We start from the raw sequence: 17,966 nt of genomic DNA, 5'->3' as shown, positions 1-17,966 counted from the left end.
TGGATGTGGGAATAGAGCAGTGACAGGCAAGGTTAGATGGTAATCATAGAACTGGAAGGGACCTTGAGAGGTCATCTAGTCCAGTCCCCTGCACTCAAGGCAGGACTAAGTATTATCTAGACCATCCGTGACAAGTGTTTATCCAACTTGCTCTTAAAAATCCCCAATGATGGAAATTTCATAACTCCTAGGCAATTTATTCCAGTGCTTAACCACTCTGACAATTAGGAAGTTTTTCCTGATGTCCAACCTAAACTGCCCTTGCTGCAATTTAAGCCCATTGTTTCTTGTCCTATCCTCAGAGGATAAGAAGAACAATTTTTCTCCCTCCTCCTTGTAACAACCTTTTATGTACTTGAAAACTGTTATCATGTCCCCTCTCAGTCTTCTCTTCTCCAGACTGAACAAACCCCATTTTTTTCAGTCTTCCCTCATATGTCATGTTTCAAAGTAGCAGCCGTGTTAGTCTGTATCCGCAAAAAGAACAGGAGTACTTGTGGCACCTTAGAGACTAACAAATTTATTAGAGCATAAGCTTTCGTGGACTACAGCCCACTTCTTCGGATGCATACTAGNGCCGTAGGGATGATATTTAGATTCTGTTCCACTCAAGAGACAAATCCTCTTGAATATAGGTCATAACAGCAATTAACCTTAGGTTCCTGGATCAGATGGAGGACAGAGTCTGTGTGTGTGAGGGGTGGAGAAGAATGTGGGGGATAAGGAACTTGTTGCTTAATTTCCTTCCAAGAAAAATCAGGATGAAAGGACTGGATAAGAAGTAAGAAGGCAGAGCTGGCATTTATTTTCAGATCACATGACTGGTATCCTTAGGAAAATGCTGTTTCCTCATTGCACTGTTTTCACCAGTGAACAAATTAAAAAATACTTAACACTTATCTATTTATATCTTCAAAGCCTCACATAAATATTGAGCCTGAGCCTGCTCCCAATGAATGTTTTGTCACTGGAGTTCAATGGGAGCAGATTGGTCTCATTAACTACTACTAGAAGTGGGCTGTAGTCCACGAAAGCTTATGCTCTAATAAATTTGTTAGTCTCTAAGGTGCCACAAGTACTCCTGTTCTTTTTCCTCATATGTCATGTTTTCTAGACCTTTAATCATTTTTGTTGCTCTTCTCTGGACTTTCTCCAATTTGTCCACATCTTTCCTGAAATGTGGCACCCAGAACCGGACACAATACTCCATTGGGGCCTAATCAGCGTGGAATAGAGTAGAAGAATTACTTCTCGTGTCTTGCTTACAATACTCCTGCTAATACATCCCAGAATGATGTTTGCTTTTTTTGCAACAGTGTTACACCGTTGACTCATATTTAGCTTGTGATCCACTATGACCCCCGGATCCCTTTCCGCAGTACTCCTTCCTAGGCAGTCATTTCCCATTTTCTGTGTGTGCAACTGATTGTTCCTAATGGCACTCGGGTCAGGAGAAGGGTGATGTGGAGCTGGAGAGGCAACATGAGGGTCAGCTGTAGCAACCACTTACACAAGCGGAAACCAGTGTTGCTAATTCTCACAATATTATTGAGAGTCCTGTGATATTTGTAGTTTTTTAAAGTCTCAGCTCCTGATTTCATGTGATTATGTTAGAATTTCTGCTTTCATTTTTTTAAAGCATCTAGCCATTGTGGTTGCAGGAAAAAGCTTGAAAACATGACTTGATCGCACCTTAAGGGCTCAAAAGGCAACTAAAAAGAACCCCGAATCTATTGTTTTCAGAAAATTTCATGACCTTTTATGCCAATTTCATTATTTCGGGAACTTGGGGGATAGCAATACTGAGAAATTGGAGAGGTAGGCCAAGAGGAGAGAGACGAGAGAGCAACAGGTTAGATCAAACCATTTCAGCACTGACTGAAATACTGTGACCTTTTTATTTAAATGTCCCTCAAAGCAAGAAGAGGGGCATGACTGGGATTTGCTCTGCTATCCCCCTGTTAAATCTTCCTCTAATGGGGGGCTGAGGTGGACCAAATGCAAGATGCAAAATTAAATTCTATGGTCTGTGGTTGCTGCTCAGGTCCAGATGCAGCATTGCATGTTGGGACCTGCAGTCTCCACAGGCTATATCTCCCTATTAAAGAGGATGTTGGCTGCAATGTGCTTTACTTTATGCAATGTATATGTGACTGTGATGTATATGTGACTTGCAATAGCCAGTGTAGTCCTTGAGCAAAATTTGTTTGCCCATTAGGTTTAATGCGTAGGAACAGTTTGGTTATTCTCTGTAAAAACCACCTAAAAAAGCTGGGGGGAAATCTTTGCAATGAGAGATTCTTCTAAATATAGATATGGCTCTTTTTTTCCTTCTCCTATCAGTAGATTTTTTGCTGTCATAGAAACAAGTTATTTCTTTCCTCTCGAAAAGCTAATTAGAAACATGATGAGAGAAACCTCGGATGTAATTAAAAGAAAGTCTAATAGCGAATTCAACTCACCAATGTAAGGCACATCCCGAAACCTGGTCTTAATTTTTACTGTCATCCTTGAAATATTGAGTGGAGTAAAGATTTGCTTAATGGGAGTAACCTTGTTCCTAAGTGGTCAATGAGGCCAGATTTCCGATACAAACCAGCTCTGTTAAGCAATAAAGAAGACTTGAAGTTGCTATCCATCTTTGTTATCTCCAGCTGAATATCATGATACTTGAACTAATGCATAAATATAGAGAATTCCAAGTTAAAATATGTACAGCAGTATTATTTTACAAAGATGCACACATGACTCAAGTTTTTGATCGTCAATGACCCTCTTTGTATTCAAAGAGGAAGTGTTGTCTTTTGGTCAGGCATGGGGATGGGAGTAAGATTTCCTGGATTCTATTTCCAGCTCTGCCATTAATTTACTGTGGAAGAAATTCATATCCTTTGCACAATATCAGAGTAATCAGTCTTTAAGCAAGGGAAAAATATGGGTGGGGGTGGGTAACAGAATCTCCTTTTCCCCCAGCCACAAGGCAGGGCATGGGACAAAGCACTTTTGAGCTGTATTAAGGATTATAGACTGCTGGACCCTGCCATGTATAACCAATGGACCTATATAGTCATGGACCCACCAGCTGAAAGCATGGTAGGATTTAAAAATAGAATTGTATGTCTGTATGAATAGTAACATCCATAGATACATTAAATAGATGAAAAAATTATAAACATAAACCCTCATGGCTCAGGGCATAAGGCAGCTACTAACTTCCTGAAGTTAAGAGAAACTTTTCCTCTGTGAGCAGGTTACACCATAATTGTCCATTATGGGTTGTTAGGGTGGTTTTTTTTGTTTGTTTGTTTGTTTTGGCCCCTTTTTCTGAAGCACCTGGTATTGGCTAGTGTCAGAGACGTGGCACTGGTCTAGCTAAACATTGGTTGATCCTGGTATCTCCGTTATGTTGGAATAGCAATAAGTAATGTGAAAGTAACAGGAATTATAAAACATATAGCTATATCTTGACTACTAAGACTGTAAAAACAAGCATTACAGTTTTTCATTCGGTGGATTACTGCACCAGTTGATCTGGGTTTTGCCACCCCCTTGTTGGGTTGTATAATGTAATCACATGGGTGTTTGGTGCAGAGAAGAAAGACTCGTCTGTTGCAGGGGCCAGAGAAGGGCTTAATTAAATTTGCATTAATATCTAAGGATATTTATAGTAGGGAAATATTGGAATTTTTGATATTAAGATATACTTTTTAATTAAATTCAGCCAGGTGCACGGCAGAGGGTGATTGAGCTGCCGAGCAATGCAAGGGGAATGGGGAAAACAGACTTGTATTTAGAGACATAATCTGCTATGGAGGTATCAGGAGCAGCTGGGAGGTAGGAAGAATGCTGGTCAAATGTTGCTGCACCACTCTGTCCTGTGATTTTGTATGAATAAAAACAAAACTAATTTTTGGACTATATGCAGTTTGTTGGACACAATGAAAAATGCTGTGCTTGGTTGCTAAGTTCCCTGCATATGAAGCAGGCTGAAGTCCACTCTGCTAATTAACCTGAATTCATCACATTCATGCTGAATAAAAGAATATACTAACTATATAGTATACTAGTTTTTATAGCAACCATGTTTATGAGGACCTCTTCTTCCCTCTTCTCAATAGCTGCTAAATACAAATCCTTTAAATACTAATCCTTTCAATATAATTAATTATAAATCAAATTAAAAACTGAAGAACCATCAGATTAAATATATTTTTGGCGCTATTGAGAACACTTCTGTGTAAAGACAATTGCATATGCCTCAACTTCTGACAGTGAGTAGCAAAGCTGTTAGAAGAAGAGAGATCTTTTTAAAGAAAAAGATACAGGGCCTGATTCAAAGCCCTTTCTGTTCATATCCACAGAAAGACTCTCATTGACTTGAATGGGCTTTAGATCTAGGCTTTTATTGCATTTCAGTGAAAAGAGTAGTAGGACAAAATTTTTCAAATTTGGATGCCTCAAATTAGCCACATAAATCCATATTTAGACTCCTAAATAAGTGGCCTGATTTTCAGAAGTGCCAAGTACCTGCAACTCCCATACACTTCAATAGGGAAGGTGGGTGCTCAGCCTGTATGGAAATCAGGCCTTTTTTTTTCTTTAGGTATCTAAATATGGATTTAAGTGGCTAACTTTTAGGCACCCAAATTTGAAAAAAATGGCTTAGGTCAATTTACTAGATGAGGAGCTTGATTCTCTTCTCACTCCTATGGAAAGTAACCCTTTTGAAGGCAATGGAGTTACACTATTTAAAACGGCCAAAGAGGAGAGTCAGGTCCCAGGGGACCCAAACTCTGTGATGCCAAGGGCCACACTAGCATTTGCCAGGAGCCAGAGGGCTACGCAGAGGGCTACTCTTGAGCCAAAGAGATGTTTAGCAACATAAACTTTCAGTGAAATCTATGGTCCTGGTCTTCTCTTAACTTCAAATAGGAATTGTGGTGCTTAAAACCTCTCGGGTTCAAACTCCTTCTTCATATAGAAATTTATTTTTAAATAAATAAATGTAGACCATATTTATTAGAACATAAGAATGGCCCTACTGGGTCAGACCAAAGGTCCATCTAGACCAGTATCCTGTCTTCTGACAGTGGCCAGTGCCAGGTGCCCCAGAGGGAATTAACAGAACAGGTGATCCATCCCCTGTTGCTCATTCCCAGCTTCTGGCAAACAGAGGCTAGGGACACCATTCCTGCCCATCCTGGCTAATAGCCATTGAGGGACCTATCCTCCAGGAATTTATCTTTTTTTGAACCCTATTATGGTCTTGGCCTTCACAACATCCTCTGGCAAGGAGTTCCACAGGTTGACTGTGCGTTGTGTGAAAAAATACTTCCTTTTATTTGTTTTAAACCTGCTGCCTATTAATTTCATTTGGTCACCCCTAGTTCTTGTGTTATGAGAAGTAGTAAACAACACTTCCTTATCTACTTTCTCTACACCGGTCATGATTTTATAGACCTCAATCATATCTCCCCTTAGTCGTCTCTTTTTCCAAGCTGAAAAGTCCCAGTCTTATTAATCTCACCTCATACAGAAGCCATTCCATACCCCTAATTATTTTTGTTGCCCTTTTCTAAGCCTTTTCCAATTCCAATATATCTTTTTTGAGATGGGGCGATTGGTAATTGTTTTTGCTGTGATCAATTAATTTAAATTGCTTATTTGCCTCCATAAACCATAAAAATCTGGAGTTGATTAGCTTTGTCATCACTTTGCAGCTACAGAAAGAGAGTGACAGTGAGCATCTGTGGGGCATGTTTTAGGTTTCATGGGTCACATTTGGACTTCAGGCCACAGTCTGGCTGTCCCTGTGGTATACACTGTATTCTGAAAGGTAGATTCTATAAAGGTAAAATAGCTCCAACTTACAATTGGCATTTTAAAAATTAATATATGCATATGTGCCCACAGACCATATGATAGGCGCAAAAATCTATAAGGATACATATTTTCTAAATATAGTATTTGTTTTGTTTTATTCACTGAACTAGTAAACATGAATCAGCAACTGATATTAAATGGTGCACTGTCACTCCTTTTACCTATTCTTTCATTGAGATAATGCTGGAAATTCTTGTAAAGGAGAAGAGCTGCTTTAAAATGTTCCCTGAGCCATTACAACTGAAGATTAAAGGGATGATCAAACTAGTGGGGTGGGAAAGATGGTTGAGTTTGAAAATGCTTCAGATAGTGATTTTTTTCCCTGGTTGTTTCTTTTCCAGGACCTGCTAACGAGACACAAATTGTTGGTAGCAGATTTCCTAGAACAAAATTATGACACAGTAAGTACAAATAATTGCCATCCTTAATGGTTTCATATATGTTCCTGCAAACATTACTGTGAGGAGTCCACCTTCACTTGGATCTGAACTGGAAACCTTTTGTAGTGGCATTTCGGCTCCACTCAGAAAAAAAACATTAAAAATAAGTGGATCTTCTTGATTCTTTGTGTCAATCAGAACTGTTCATTTAACAGCACAGTTCCTCCATTTCCCAGGCGAGGGATCCAGTTGGGACAACAAGCAGCGGGACTTCAGGGAAGATGCCTGTACTTCAGCAGCTATTTGAATCCTACTTTCTAATCTGCTCATAAACAGAGCATGTGTAGCTGAGGGCTACATGCCCCACCTAAAACTTTTACTTAGAACCAAGCATTGCACCCTATAAGCCAAAATAATTAGTTTTACCAAGAGAGAATCCTCCTTAGCCATCTGTAGAAATAACTCTTATATCCTGTTTACAGGCTTCCAGATTTCTAGTACAACTCCATGTCAAAAGCAAATCTTGTTTAGGATGTGGAACAGTAGAGGGGAAGAATCTATTCTCGCTTCATTGCACACAAAATAACTACATTAACACTAGTGGGAGCTACACGTGTGTACAGATATTAGACCAATTTTATTTTTAAAATATTTACCTTTTGCTACAGTTTGATTCCACCTGGTCAGTGTTAGGGAATAGCTAGTGGTCATTCATGTCCCAGTAATGCTTCAGGATAGAGGACAAGAGTTACTAGAATTTATTTTAGTGTTACTGGAAATTATGTCTCTCTAATTCCCAAGGGATTTTGAGATGTGAATATACCTGTTATCCTAAGTAAGTTAGTCTATTGGTATATTGCCATTTCTCTTTGGTTTAAAATATCTCGGAAAATCAAGTGTAGGTCAGAAAAATTCTGTTGGAATCAACTGAAATTGGGCTGACATGGGTGGTGGAATTCGGCAGAAGATTAAGTTGTCATGTTACCTTCAAGCTTGCATGCTGCTGAGTCACAAATGCAGTGTGACTCAGGCAATTTGTATATCTTCACTTATTCTCTCTATCTCTGTACTAAAGCACTGTGATAAAATGACTGTCTTGAGTTTGTGTAACACTGATGCTCAAAGTACATGTAGTGGAGAATAATGTTCTTCAAAGGACTTCCAGTCAACAAACAGAAATCTGTTTTATCAGCTAGACAGGCTGCTACATGTTCAAAACTATCACTGGTACCTCTTTGAATCATAGAAGATTAAGGTTGGAAGAGAACCTTAGGAGGTCATCTAGTCCAACCCCTTGCTCAAAGCAGGACCAACCCCAACTAAATCATCCTAGCCAGGGCTTTGTCAAGCCGGGCCTTAAAAACCTCTAGGGATGGAGATTCTACCACATTCAGATAACTTATTCCAGTGCTTCAGTACCGCCCTAGTGAAATAGTTTTTCCTAATATCCAACCTAGACCTCCCCTACTTCAACTTGAGACCATTACTCCTGTTCTGTCATCTGCCATCACTGACAACAGCCTAGCTCCATGCTCTTTGGAACCCCCTTCAGGTAGTTGAATTCTGCTATCAAATCCTCCCTCACTCTTCTCTTCTGCAGACGAATTAAGTCAAGTTCCCTCACCCTTTCCTCGTAAGTCATGTGCCCCAGCCCCCTAATAATTTTCGTTGCCCTCTGTTGGACTCTCTCCAATTTGTCCACATCCTTTTTGTAGTTGGGGGGGAAAAGTCTGCTTTTCTGCCATCCAGGATCCGTATTCTGCTGCTCTCCTTTCTTTCTTTTGTCAGGATCCTGAACTCGACCATCTCATGGTCACTGCTGCCCAGGTTGCCACTTCTACTTCCCCTACCAATTCTTCCCTGTTTTGTGAGCAGCAGGTCAAGAGGAGCATGGCCCCTAGTTGGTTCCTCCAGTACTTGCCCCATCAAGTTGTCCCCAACACTCTCCAAAAACTTTCTGGATTGTCTATGCACTGCTGTATTGCTCTCCCAGCAGATGTCAGGGTGATTGAAGTCCCCCATGAGAATAAGATACCTGGAGACCAAAAGCATAATCTGTTCCTGTTTGGTCTGAGCCTGTGGGGTGTGTTCAAGGCAGTGGAGCTGAGGGCAGGCAGCATCTTGCAGGAGGCACCCACAACATCTTGCAAGATTGGGCTCACTCTTTTTTTTCAACAAATGGAGACATTGGGTATGTCTACACCACAAGGAAAAAAACCCCTCACAGTAGTGAGTCTTGGAGCCTGGGTCAACTGACTCAGGTTTGCTGTGGCTAAAATAGCAGTGTAGATATTCTGGCTTGTGCTGGAGCCTTGGTTCTGTTACCCTTCCCAGGTTTCAGAGCCCAGGATCCAGCCCAAGTTGGAACATCTATCTTTACTCCTCGGGGAATACTGTGCATGCTTCCCTGCAGAAAAATGACTTTCTGACAGGGAAGCTGCCACAGCAGCCAGACACCACTCCCTACTGCGCAGTTACATCATTTCAGGCTGGGCTGGAGGCAGGAGAGAACAGGATTTCCTCTTCCCCTGCAAGCAGTGGCTGGGGCTGTGTCAGACCCACCCCCAGAAACCTCCCCCAGCTGCAGGAAGCTCAGCATCCTCCCCTGCTTCTTGCTTCTTGCCCCCATCGCTCCCTAGCTGCAGGGGGAGGGGTCACTGTACAGGGACCTGCTCCCCCATTCTCCCAAACCCCGTGCATCTGGACCTCCCATACCCAGATACCTCCACCAAGCCTCACCCCCTGCATCCAGACCCCTTGCCTCTGGACCCCTGCACCCAGACCACCCCCCACTGAGCTCCCTGCATTCAAACCCACACCCTGATGAGCCCCATCCCCTGCATCACCCTGAGCCCCCACATCCAGACCCCCATGTCACCGGCCCCCAGACTCCCACTGACCCCCAACTAGCTGCACCCAGATCCCCACCCCAACAAGCCCCATTCTCCCAGCACCCAGACCCCCCAGCTGAGACCTCCACACCAAGACCCCTCCTCTGAGCCCCAACCACTTTCACCTGGAAGCCCCTGCAGAGTCCCATTGCCCCTGCACCTGGAACCCCCCCAGCAAGCCTCTGTGAATCCAGATCCCCCCCACACTTAGACCCCTCACTGAGCTGCCTGCACCCAGATTGTCCCACACAGAATCCTGTCACCCCATACCTGGATCTCCCCACACTGAGCCCCTCCACACTTAGATCCTGCCTGGTTGAGCCTGCCTGCGCCACATGTGGTGCGCCTGGGGTAAAGGGGCAGGGCCCTAGGGTATTTCTAGGGCAGGCCCAGGCCTTGTGCTGTTTCAGGGTCAGGTGCAGCCTCACCACTGTGTCTGTGTCCTGGGGGTGGGGAGTGGGGAAGCTGCAGGGTGATCTCTCACCTTCATGCAGCCAGTGGCTGTGCTCCCCACTGCCATGCTGGAGCCTCTGTCCGCAGGGTTTTCTTTGCTGTATAGACGTTCCCATTATATCCTAAACAATAAAGGACAAATTGTGCCCTGAGATACAAATGAACAACTCCCACTGAAATCAGGGTGTGTTAAACACATACATCTGAGGGCAGATTTGGCTCTGAGAATGAGGTTTGTGGCAATGCAGACAAATGCCCACCATTGGCATGTAGCGAGATGGGAGGTATCATTCCATGTTCACTCCTTGAGTGATGAGACAGCCAGGGACTGCGTTCTTTGACACAGCACCCTTTCATTTTAACAAACATATTTTTGCTTATTTTTTTAATTGCAACAGTATGAACAAGCTAAAGTTAGCTTCAAATAAGACATGCATTAAATTTGTTTGCATATAACCTCATTGTTCAAATACACAGCCATACCAACCAGGCAAAAACAGTGAATGATATTACAACGTGAGAAAGATCAACCAGGTCAAGAAGAAATTGTGACCATCAAATTGTCACCATCACCATTTAAGTCTGGTTAACAATAATAAACATTTTGTTAACCAAATTTTCCAAGGTGCTGCTCATATTAATGGCCAAAGTGTAATGTGCAGGTAAGGCATTTGAGTGCCACGTTGAACTTGCATCACATGGTGTGATCTAGTGATTAAAGTGGGGACTGCAGGTCATGGCTCTTGTATATTATTTTCCTAACTGCTGTTAATGCTGGATGAACTTGAACAAGTCACTTAAAACCTCTGCATTATGAAGCATGTGAGCTGATCGCTGCATGGAGCCCTGACTCCCCAGGGCTCTGTGCAAACACAAAGCTCCACCCATCTGGTACTCAGTGTAGGATTGGAGCCTGAGCTGAGCTACATCGCAGCTGAGCGTCTGCATCTCACCACAGGCAGGCTTACACACACTAGCTCTGTGTGAGCTAGTTTGCTAAAAATAGCAGTGTGGCCATGGCAGCATAGACAGCGGCACAGTCTAGCCGTCTGAGTGATTGGCTCTTGCTTCCCACAATCATTAATTAAAACCCTTGGCTGAGGTTTCATGGCCCTGAGTCTTGCCCCATTTTTAGGAGATCTTTGGGTCATATGCCAATGGAGCTACACTTATGAGTAAACGGAGCTACATTGATTTTAGTTTCATTAAGATTTGGCCCATTACATTTTTTATAAAATAAATGAAACTATGCAAGCACTACACAAAGTAGTAGTCTCATTACCTTTTCCTCCCATTCTAACCACTTGGTATAACATGTTGAGTCTCTCTCCAAATTCATTTTTTTTTCAGCGCTGATTATCTGTTTGTAAATCACTATGCCCACCTATGGCTCTGTCTACATTTAATGAACAAGAACTACAAAATGTCTTAGCACAAGAGATCTGATCCTGGATGGTGCTGAGCAACCCTCAACTCCCACTAACTCAATGGGACTTTGAAAGTCCTCAGAACCTAGTGAGGCCCAGAAACTGTAACATTAAGAGGAGGCATTATAAACATTACATGACTCCATTACATTTCTCTGTGTCTGTTATACTGCCCCATGCTGTGTTTGCAGTGCCTTCATTTTGATCTTTAAGCCTCCAAGGTATAGCGAATAGTAATGACAATGAGGACAACTGAAGTGAAGCAAAAAGGAAAATTGGCAAGTTAGATGCATGCATAGAAACCCACTAAAAATAGCAATGTCACTCTAACAAGCCAGACTTCCACCATCCTTCTCTGTCTGCCTTTCCAGGGACATAGATGGCACTCTACTTATATAATCCTATGTTGGTATAACAGTTACCGCAGATGGTCTCTGGTTACTAATGTTATATTTGTGTGTTCTATTTTGGCAGCAAATTCATAATCTTGTATAAGATGATGGCATAAGGTGTGAATCACAAGGGCACTAAGTTCCTGATTCTCTGGTGGATTCACATGTGCAAGCAAACACTGATTGGATGTTGCTAATCAGTGGTCAATATGGGCTGGGCTCAGGCATCATAAAGAAGTGCCACAGCTATGCTGCTGCCATCGCAAAGCTTAGTGCAGGAAGGACCAGTACAGGGGGATGGGGAGAAGGAAGAATATGGCTACACTGTTTTTTTCTTGTTCCCTTAGATCTTTGAGGACTATGAAAAACTGCTTCATTCTGAGAATTATGTCACAAAGAGACAATCTTTAAAGGTAATGTAAAATTCCTGAACACTTTTCTTTGAATAGCCATAACATGCTCAGACTATTACACAGACTGTCACAGAGTGGCCTTATATACTTCTTTTTTTGGTTACAAAAGAAATGCTTTTAAATTAATCTAGTGCTTGTGCAAATCAGGAGGTGTCTTTATGTCACTGCATTGGGGTTAGCATTGAGGAGTTGTAGTTCCTGAACTCCTATGGCAAAGCTTGGAGTCCTTTCTCTGAAATGAGGGTGTCACCCTCTTTTCTCAGAGTCACCCGAGTTCACAGCCTAGTTCGGAACACAGGTGGGAGTGAGTTTGGTAGGTGCGTTGTAGTCCCCATTTGTCCATGCACCAAGCAGTTTGGTAAAATCTGCAGTCTTCTCATGACTAGAACAGGAAAGTATGGGGCATGTAAGGATTGAGGTGAATTAGCACAACAATGTGAGGTGGTTGTACTTGCTTTTATTTTATCTGGCTCAATCCAACTGTTACTCTATGCATTAATATGGTATCTAGCTCTGCATTATTTTCATGATCAGTGCTATTGGACAGTTATCTCACTTGCATGTACTGCAAATTCACCTCAGTTTTTTTAAAGGCCCTCCATTTTTTAAGCCACCATGACCTAAGATAAGACTCTATTGAAACCTCTGGGGGTGCAGATAACAATGTGGTGCTTTCATCTGAATCATAAATTCTGTGGTGAGTCACAAAGCCTTTGTTTTTGTAAATGTTCCCATAGCTGCTGGGTGAACTGATTCTGGACCGACACAACTTTGCCATCATGACAAAATACATCAGCAAACCAGAGAACCTGAAGCTAATGATGAACCTGCTGCGAGATAAAAGCCCCAACATTCAGTTTGAGGCATTTCATGTGTTCAAGGTAACTCAGCATGGCCTTCAGAGAGGAAGTAACCTCTCTCTCACTATGGGAGGGAGGAGAACCCAGAAAAATGTGGGGTTTTACAAACCATTTCAAACATTTGAAAATATTTTAATAAGAAATTTCTCCCTGACAGTTCTCTCTCGTGCTTGCTTGCCCTCTCTAGGTGATGTCTAAGGCAGGGTCATTTGGATCTGGGCCTAGTGATCTGAGGGGGCCCTTGTTACAGCAATGCATTATTAGAAAGGGATGACAAATTGCCTGGCTGATTGCTGCAGGTAACCACTTGCTGGGGTCGATGGTCTCTCCTCAGGTCATGTCACAGTGACTCTGGGTAAGAATTGGGGGAGTCATGTGATTCCAAAATATTTGATGTGGATGGCACCCAGCAATCAGATATTACAGTGCTGGGTAAGAACCTAGATAGACAGACAGTGTTAGCTCTCTGGGTGAGGCAGAAGCAAGTGGGAATTTTTATATTATTTCAAGAGATTTGCCTTTGATAATTTTGAGCCCAACATATGCTTAATCTTCCTCTTTCTGGTTCTGTTTTGCACTGATCACTAATGCAGCCTTACAAAATTGTCATAAAAATATTATCAGCCCAGGCACATACACTACTTTCTTTTATCATCATGATTTGATTAAATTTTTTAAATTTTATTTACCCATCAAAAAAGTTTTTTGCCCTGAGCAAGAAGATGAGTAGAATTATTATTATGCAGAGCTACTATAATGCAAAATTAACTCATAAATATGTATGGCTGTATTTTTCATAGTTTGAACAGATTAATTTGCAGAGAAGAGGGATAAAACCTATGGGAGGGGGGAGAATGTCCTTCCCTGGGAGATGTTTATAAAACAGACCACATTGCACCAAATGGCAAGTATTTTCAAAAATTACATCACCCTCAGAATATTCAAAAAGGCTTTTTGAGGCCTTTGATTCTGCCATTTCTATTGTGCAAAAGATCTTTCAGCAGGCATTTACATCTCCAACATGCGGCTTGAAGGATGGTATGGCTGCTCCATACAATCTTTCGTCTACGTAAAGTAATCACAGGGATTCCCAACATATATTTCAATATTTTGCTTCCTGCATAATAAGCCTCAGTGATGCACTTAATTACTTGTGTAAGCCTTTGACTTATTCTTGACAACCAAACTGCTGTGAGTAGCTTCTGCTCATACCCCTTATCAGGAGGTATGCAGCTCAAACTTAAGTTGGGGAGAGCAAATCCCAAATACTTGCAGTCTTTAAGAGCTCAAATGTCAAGGGAGAGAAGAGAAGAGAGAGATTTGGTCTCTGTTAGCTACTTTTTCATATTTACTAATAGTCACGTACTTATGCATGGAGTGCAGTCCCTGAATTAATTCATAAGGCCACTACCATCTATTGTTTCAGATTCCTCTTAAGCACCCAGTTCTGCTGGGCTGTTCCAAGAAATCAGACAGTGAAGAATAGATGATTTTATTTATTTATTTTGTTTAAAATAGAAATTTGAGGATTTGGAGTGATCTGTAATCATAGCTATCTATGTAACCATATGATATAATTACGGTCACCCTCATCCTTCCTCCCAGTGTCCACCGTCCTTTTGTTTCTCGTGCTCGGAGCATCCAGTTCGTAGGCTCTTCAGTGCAGGGACAGTGCCTACCCATGTATTTTGTGCAGTGCCAAAAGTCCCAGTCAGGCCATCAGGGCCTTCACTTACTACACGCACGAGAGAAGGGCACTGAGCATTTTGTCCTGAGTTTTCCTTTATTAATAAATTCTATGCTGATGATGGGAACCAATCCAGGAAATCCCTAAATATGAAAGAGGATGTACGCTTCATGGAAAAACAACTACTGCCCTGTCCCGACGCCCTTTCTGGCAGGTGAAAGGCAGTGATGTGCCTTGTTGCTCTGGGTGCAGAGTCCTTGGGCCTGATTCTCCCCCTGGTTACTCTAGCTGTATGCTGGTGTAACCGAGGGTGGGGGAGGAAGTCGGGCTCTCTGTCTTTATTTTCACATAACTTTAAAACTATGCTGAAAGTATCCAGTTAGTCCGGTTTTAAATTACCACAGAGTGCCAATACCGATATGAAATCAAAGATTTGCCAAGCAGCTGATACTTGCTACTTACTGCGAGCTGCCAAAAGATTTGGGTTTAAATTACCTGACTTGGATGTTCTTGCAGCTAGGCACATTTGAAATGAAAAAAGTGCTTGTTATGTAAGTATCCAAATTCCAGCTCTCCCAGGCCCCAGTTGACCCTGAAGAAGGCATATGACTCTCAGCTCCTTGAGGCAGTATTTGATTATTGAGGGTTTGAAGCTGCAATATTTTAACTAGAACCATGAGCATCTATAATTTTCAATATTTTACAGTTAAGTTTGATGGTAATTAAAAATGCAATTAACTCTTCAAGCCCAGAGGACAGTCGTACTCATCCAGAGCACTCTGCCCAGAAGTACAGAAGAGAAGTAATGAGGTCTAATTTTCAGTACTTCCGCCCATCTAACTGTTCCCTCACCAGCATGACCTCTACCTCCCTCATCATTCCTGCTCCCTCCCTTACCCTTGCTTGAACAAAATGAGACCTCTTCAACCCTTAGCCTCCACCCCACACAACCAGTCACCCACTTATGGCCACCTAAAAGCCTGGGGAATATAGGTAGACCCCAAGTAACAAAAACAAAGGGATTAGTGATTATCTTAAGTGTTAATAAAACCTTTCTCCCCCCCACCCCCACACACACCTTTTCTCCCTCTCCATTCCAGCAGGAGAATCAATATCTGGTTTGAAAGTTGAACAATAAAAGGGTCTTTCTGAATACTCATGTGTTTTCTTTTGACAAATGTGTGTTACTATTATTGGTCCACCCAAGTATGTGATTTTTGCTTCTTTGTTTTCTTGCAGGCAATCAAAAGTAAAGCACACTGCAGTATATTGCACACAATGCACATACAAATATAGAATAGTATCAGCCTCTTTTGACTATCATGTTAAACAATTCAGTTATTTTGTGAACTCACCCCACAGTGGTGGTTCAGGATAAGATCACATTTTTCTTAAGCAGAGTTGTAGCAAGATACATCTTTTAGTGTTTTAGTGTTTAAATCTAAAAATAGATTGACCTTAGCTTCATTTTTCCATTCTCTTTCATGCACACCACAAAGCTACCTCCTGTCGCTCACTCTGCAAACGGTTCTGCATAACTTGACAATACTGACCGTTTCTGCTCAGCATGGGGCAGAAGCCGAGTTTGTGTTATTTCTGAGCTATAGACTTGATAATTCTTTGGTCTGTGGGGGATGTTGTAGGTGCAGCTACGTGAGCTTTCATGCACTTCTAGCGAGGTGGTAATCCCCCTGCGATGCATATGAGAAAATCATGGGACCAGTTTCAGCCCTGGTGGGTCAATTGGCCTGTTAATGTATAGAGTTATGCATGCTAGATTTGGACCATAATCTCTAACCATTTGAAAGTAGGTCAGAGGTTGCAGTGAACTATTCTCATCAAGATCCTGTGACATTCAGTAGCCTTGGCCTCCGTGCTTAAAAAAACAAAGATTATTAGTGACAACACAATGACGCATCGAGCATCAGACCATTTTAGTATCTTTATCCCTGTTGTGTTCCCTTGGGATGATGATGACGCGTTGTCATTAATTGTGAGAACCAAGGTCAGACTCCAGAACTCTCTGATCAAATACTTTATGGAGTGGATATGGAGTGTACAATTTATCAATTTTGATGGACAATACTGATTTAAAGCCAGCTAGAGGACAACAGTTCTATTTCATGGCAACTTTTGAGTTTTGACATTTGTTTTCATTCCATGTTGGAATGAAAAAAAACAACCTTTCAAACATTTTCACAAAGTGGAGTTGTGTCAAAACTCCTCCGAAGTGACCAGAGAACTCTCAATCACAAAACCCTTCTGACAGATATGTTGTTGAAACTAATATATCTCCACAAAATTATTTTTTTCAGAAATATTCCAACTAGCTGGAATACTGATGTTGTTTCCAGGGAGAGAGAGAGTTTTTTTTTTTTTTTAAATTGTCTTCAAGTGAAGCATTAGCAGGAGACTTTAAAAAATAAAACCTCATACTGGATCTAGCCTCAAGGTATAAAGATTCTTTGTTGTAGATATGTGTAAAGTTTTTGTTTCAATACTGTGACATTGTGGTACTGTAGTTGATTGAGGGAGCCGGTCATTCAGTTTTACAATCCTTTTATGATCCCAGGGTTTGAAAAAAGTATTTGTGAGTTGAAATTGAGTCCTGCAGTAGGTCTAGTAGTCAAAAGATGATTTACATTTGAGTTTTCTATCTTTTATGCCAGTTTTTCAGGGGGAGGATTATAACCTATAAGCAATCAGACAAGAAGCTAAAGAATTCAGTCTAATAGGAGACATCTCACGTTTAATCATTTGCTATGCTAATACATATTTTAGGCTACAGCCAGTGTTAAAATTAAATCCTTTCAAGCATGGTCACAGGCTGTTCCTTTCATGCTGTGTAGATACCGTGGTGGTCTAAATGTTCAAATTGACTAATCATTTTTGGTGCTTTAATTTTTGTGTGGCCTACTTGAGACATCTTAAAGGGGCCTGATTTTCTGTGGATGGGTGCTTTTTGCATGTCAGGCTCCTTTTAAGGTGTCTCAGATGGGGCACCCAAATCATTAGATACTTCTGAAAATGCAAGACATTGCAAATACATTTGCATTGTGCTCTCTCAAACAATTCTTTTATTTATCTGAACTGTGGGAAACAACATGCAATTTGTATAATAGGGTTATTTGTAATGGAAGGAATGTTTTTAAATGGCCAAAGCAGTGGCTGAACAAACTCTATCTGTACCTCTCAGTGCACTCAAAGGGGCCATGAGCTGACTACCTCTCAGAACAAGGAACATGCCCCTAATAACAGACACTACTTTTTGAGAACTTGAAGCATCTGGCAAGGAGGTGGCTCTAAAGGGGTTGTGGTGAAGTCTCGCACTGCTGAGTCAGGTGCCATTGCTTGTAAACATCTAGAGGTCACCAGGAATTAAAAGAAGTCCATGACTTTAAAAGTTCCGAACGAAGGGCCGGATTGTTGAAAAGAGGACTCTTGTGGGTGCAAATCTGCACCTTGTGGTATGGTGGGGGAGCTGCTTCAGTGGCCTTGTCCTTCCTGGGATGTGGGAATCTGCACAGGGGCTGGAATCTAGGCTGGGGGGACATATGCTTAGGCATCAGTACAGGCTACG

At 41.8% G+C, this 17,966-nt stretch overlaps 1 protein-coding gene across 2 annotated transcripts in view; it reads left to right on the top strand.

The window, feature by feature from the left end:
• CAB39L (calcium binding protein 39 like) overlaps nt 1-17,966 on the top strand; it is a 104,342-nt gene that overhangs the window by 83,083 nt on the left and 3,293 nt on the right. For both annotated transcript variants that reach the window (XM_034758510.1, XM_034758511.1), the window contains 3 exons: nt 6,225-6,284; nt 11,774-11,839; nt 12,577-12,720. In XM_034758510.1, the coding sequence (XP_034614401.1) occupies nt 6,225-6,284; nt 11,774-11,839; nt 12,577-12,720 (270 nt within the window). The remainder of the gene's footprint in view (nt 1-6,224; nt 6,285-11,773; nt 11,840-12,576; nt 12,721-17,966) is intronic.

The sequence above is a fragment of the Trachemys scripta genome, chromosome 1 (genome assembly GCF_013100865.1).
Source record: "Trachemys scripta elegans isolate TJP31775 chromosome 1, CAS_Tse_1.0, whole genome shotgun sequence".
Lineage (NCBI taxonomy): Eukaryota > Metazoa > Chordata > Testudines > Emydidae > Trachemys > Trachemys scripta.
Note: the sequence above shows the minus strand (reverse complement) of the source record. Positions and strands in the feature narration are given on the sequence as shown.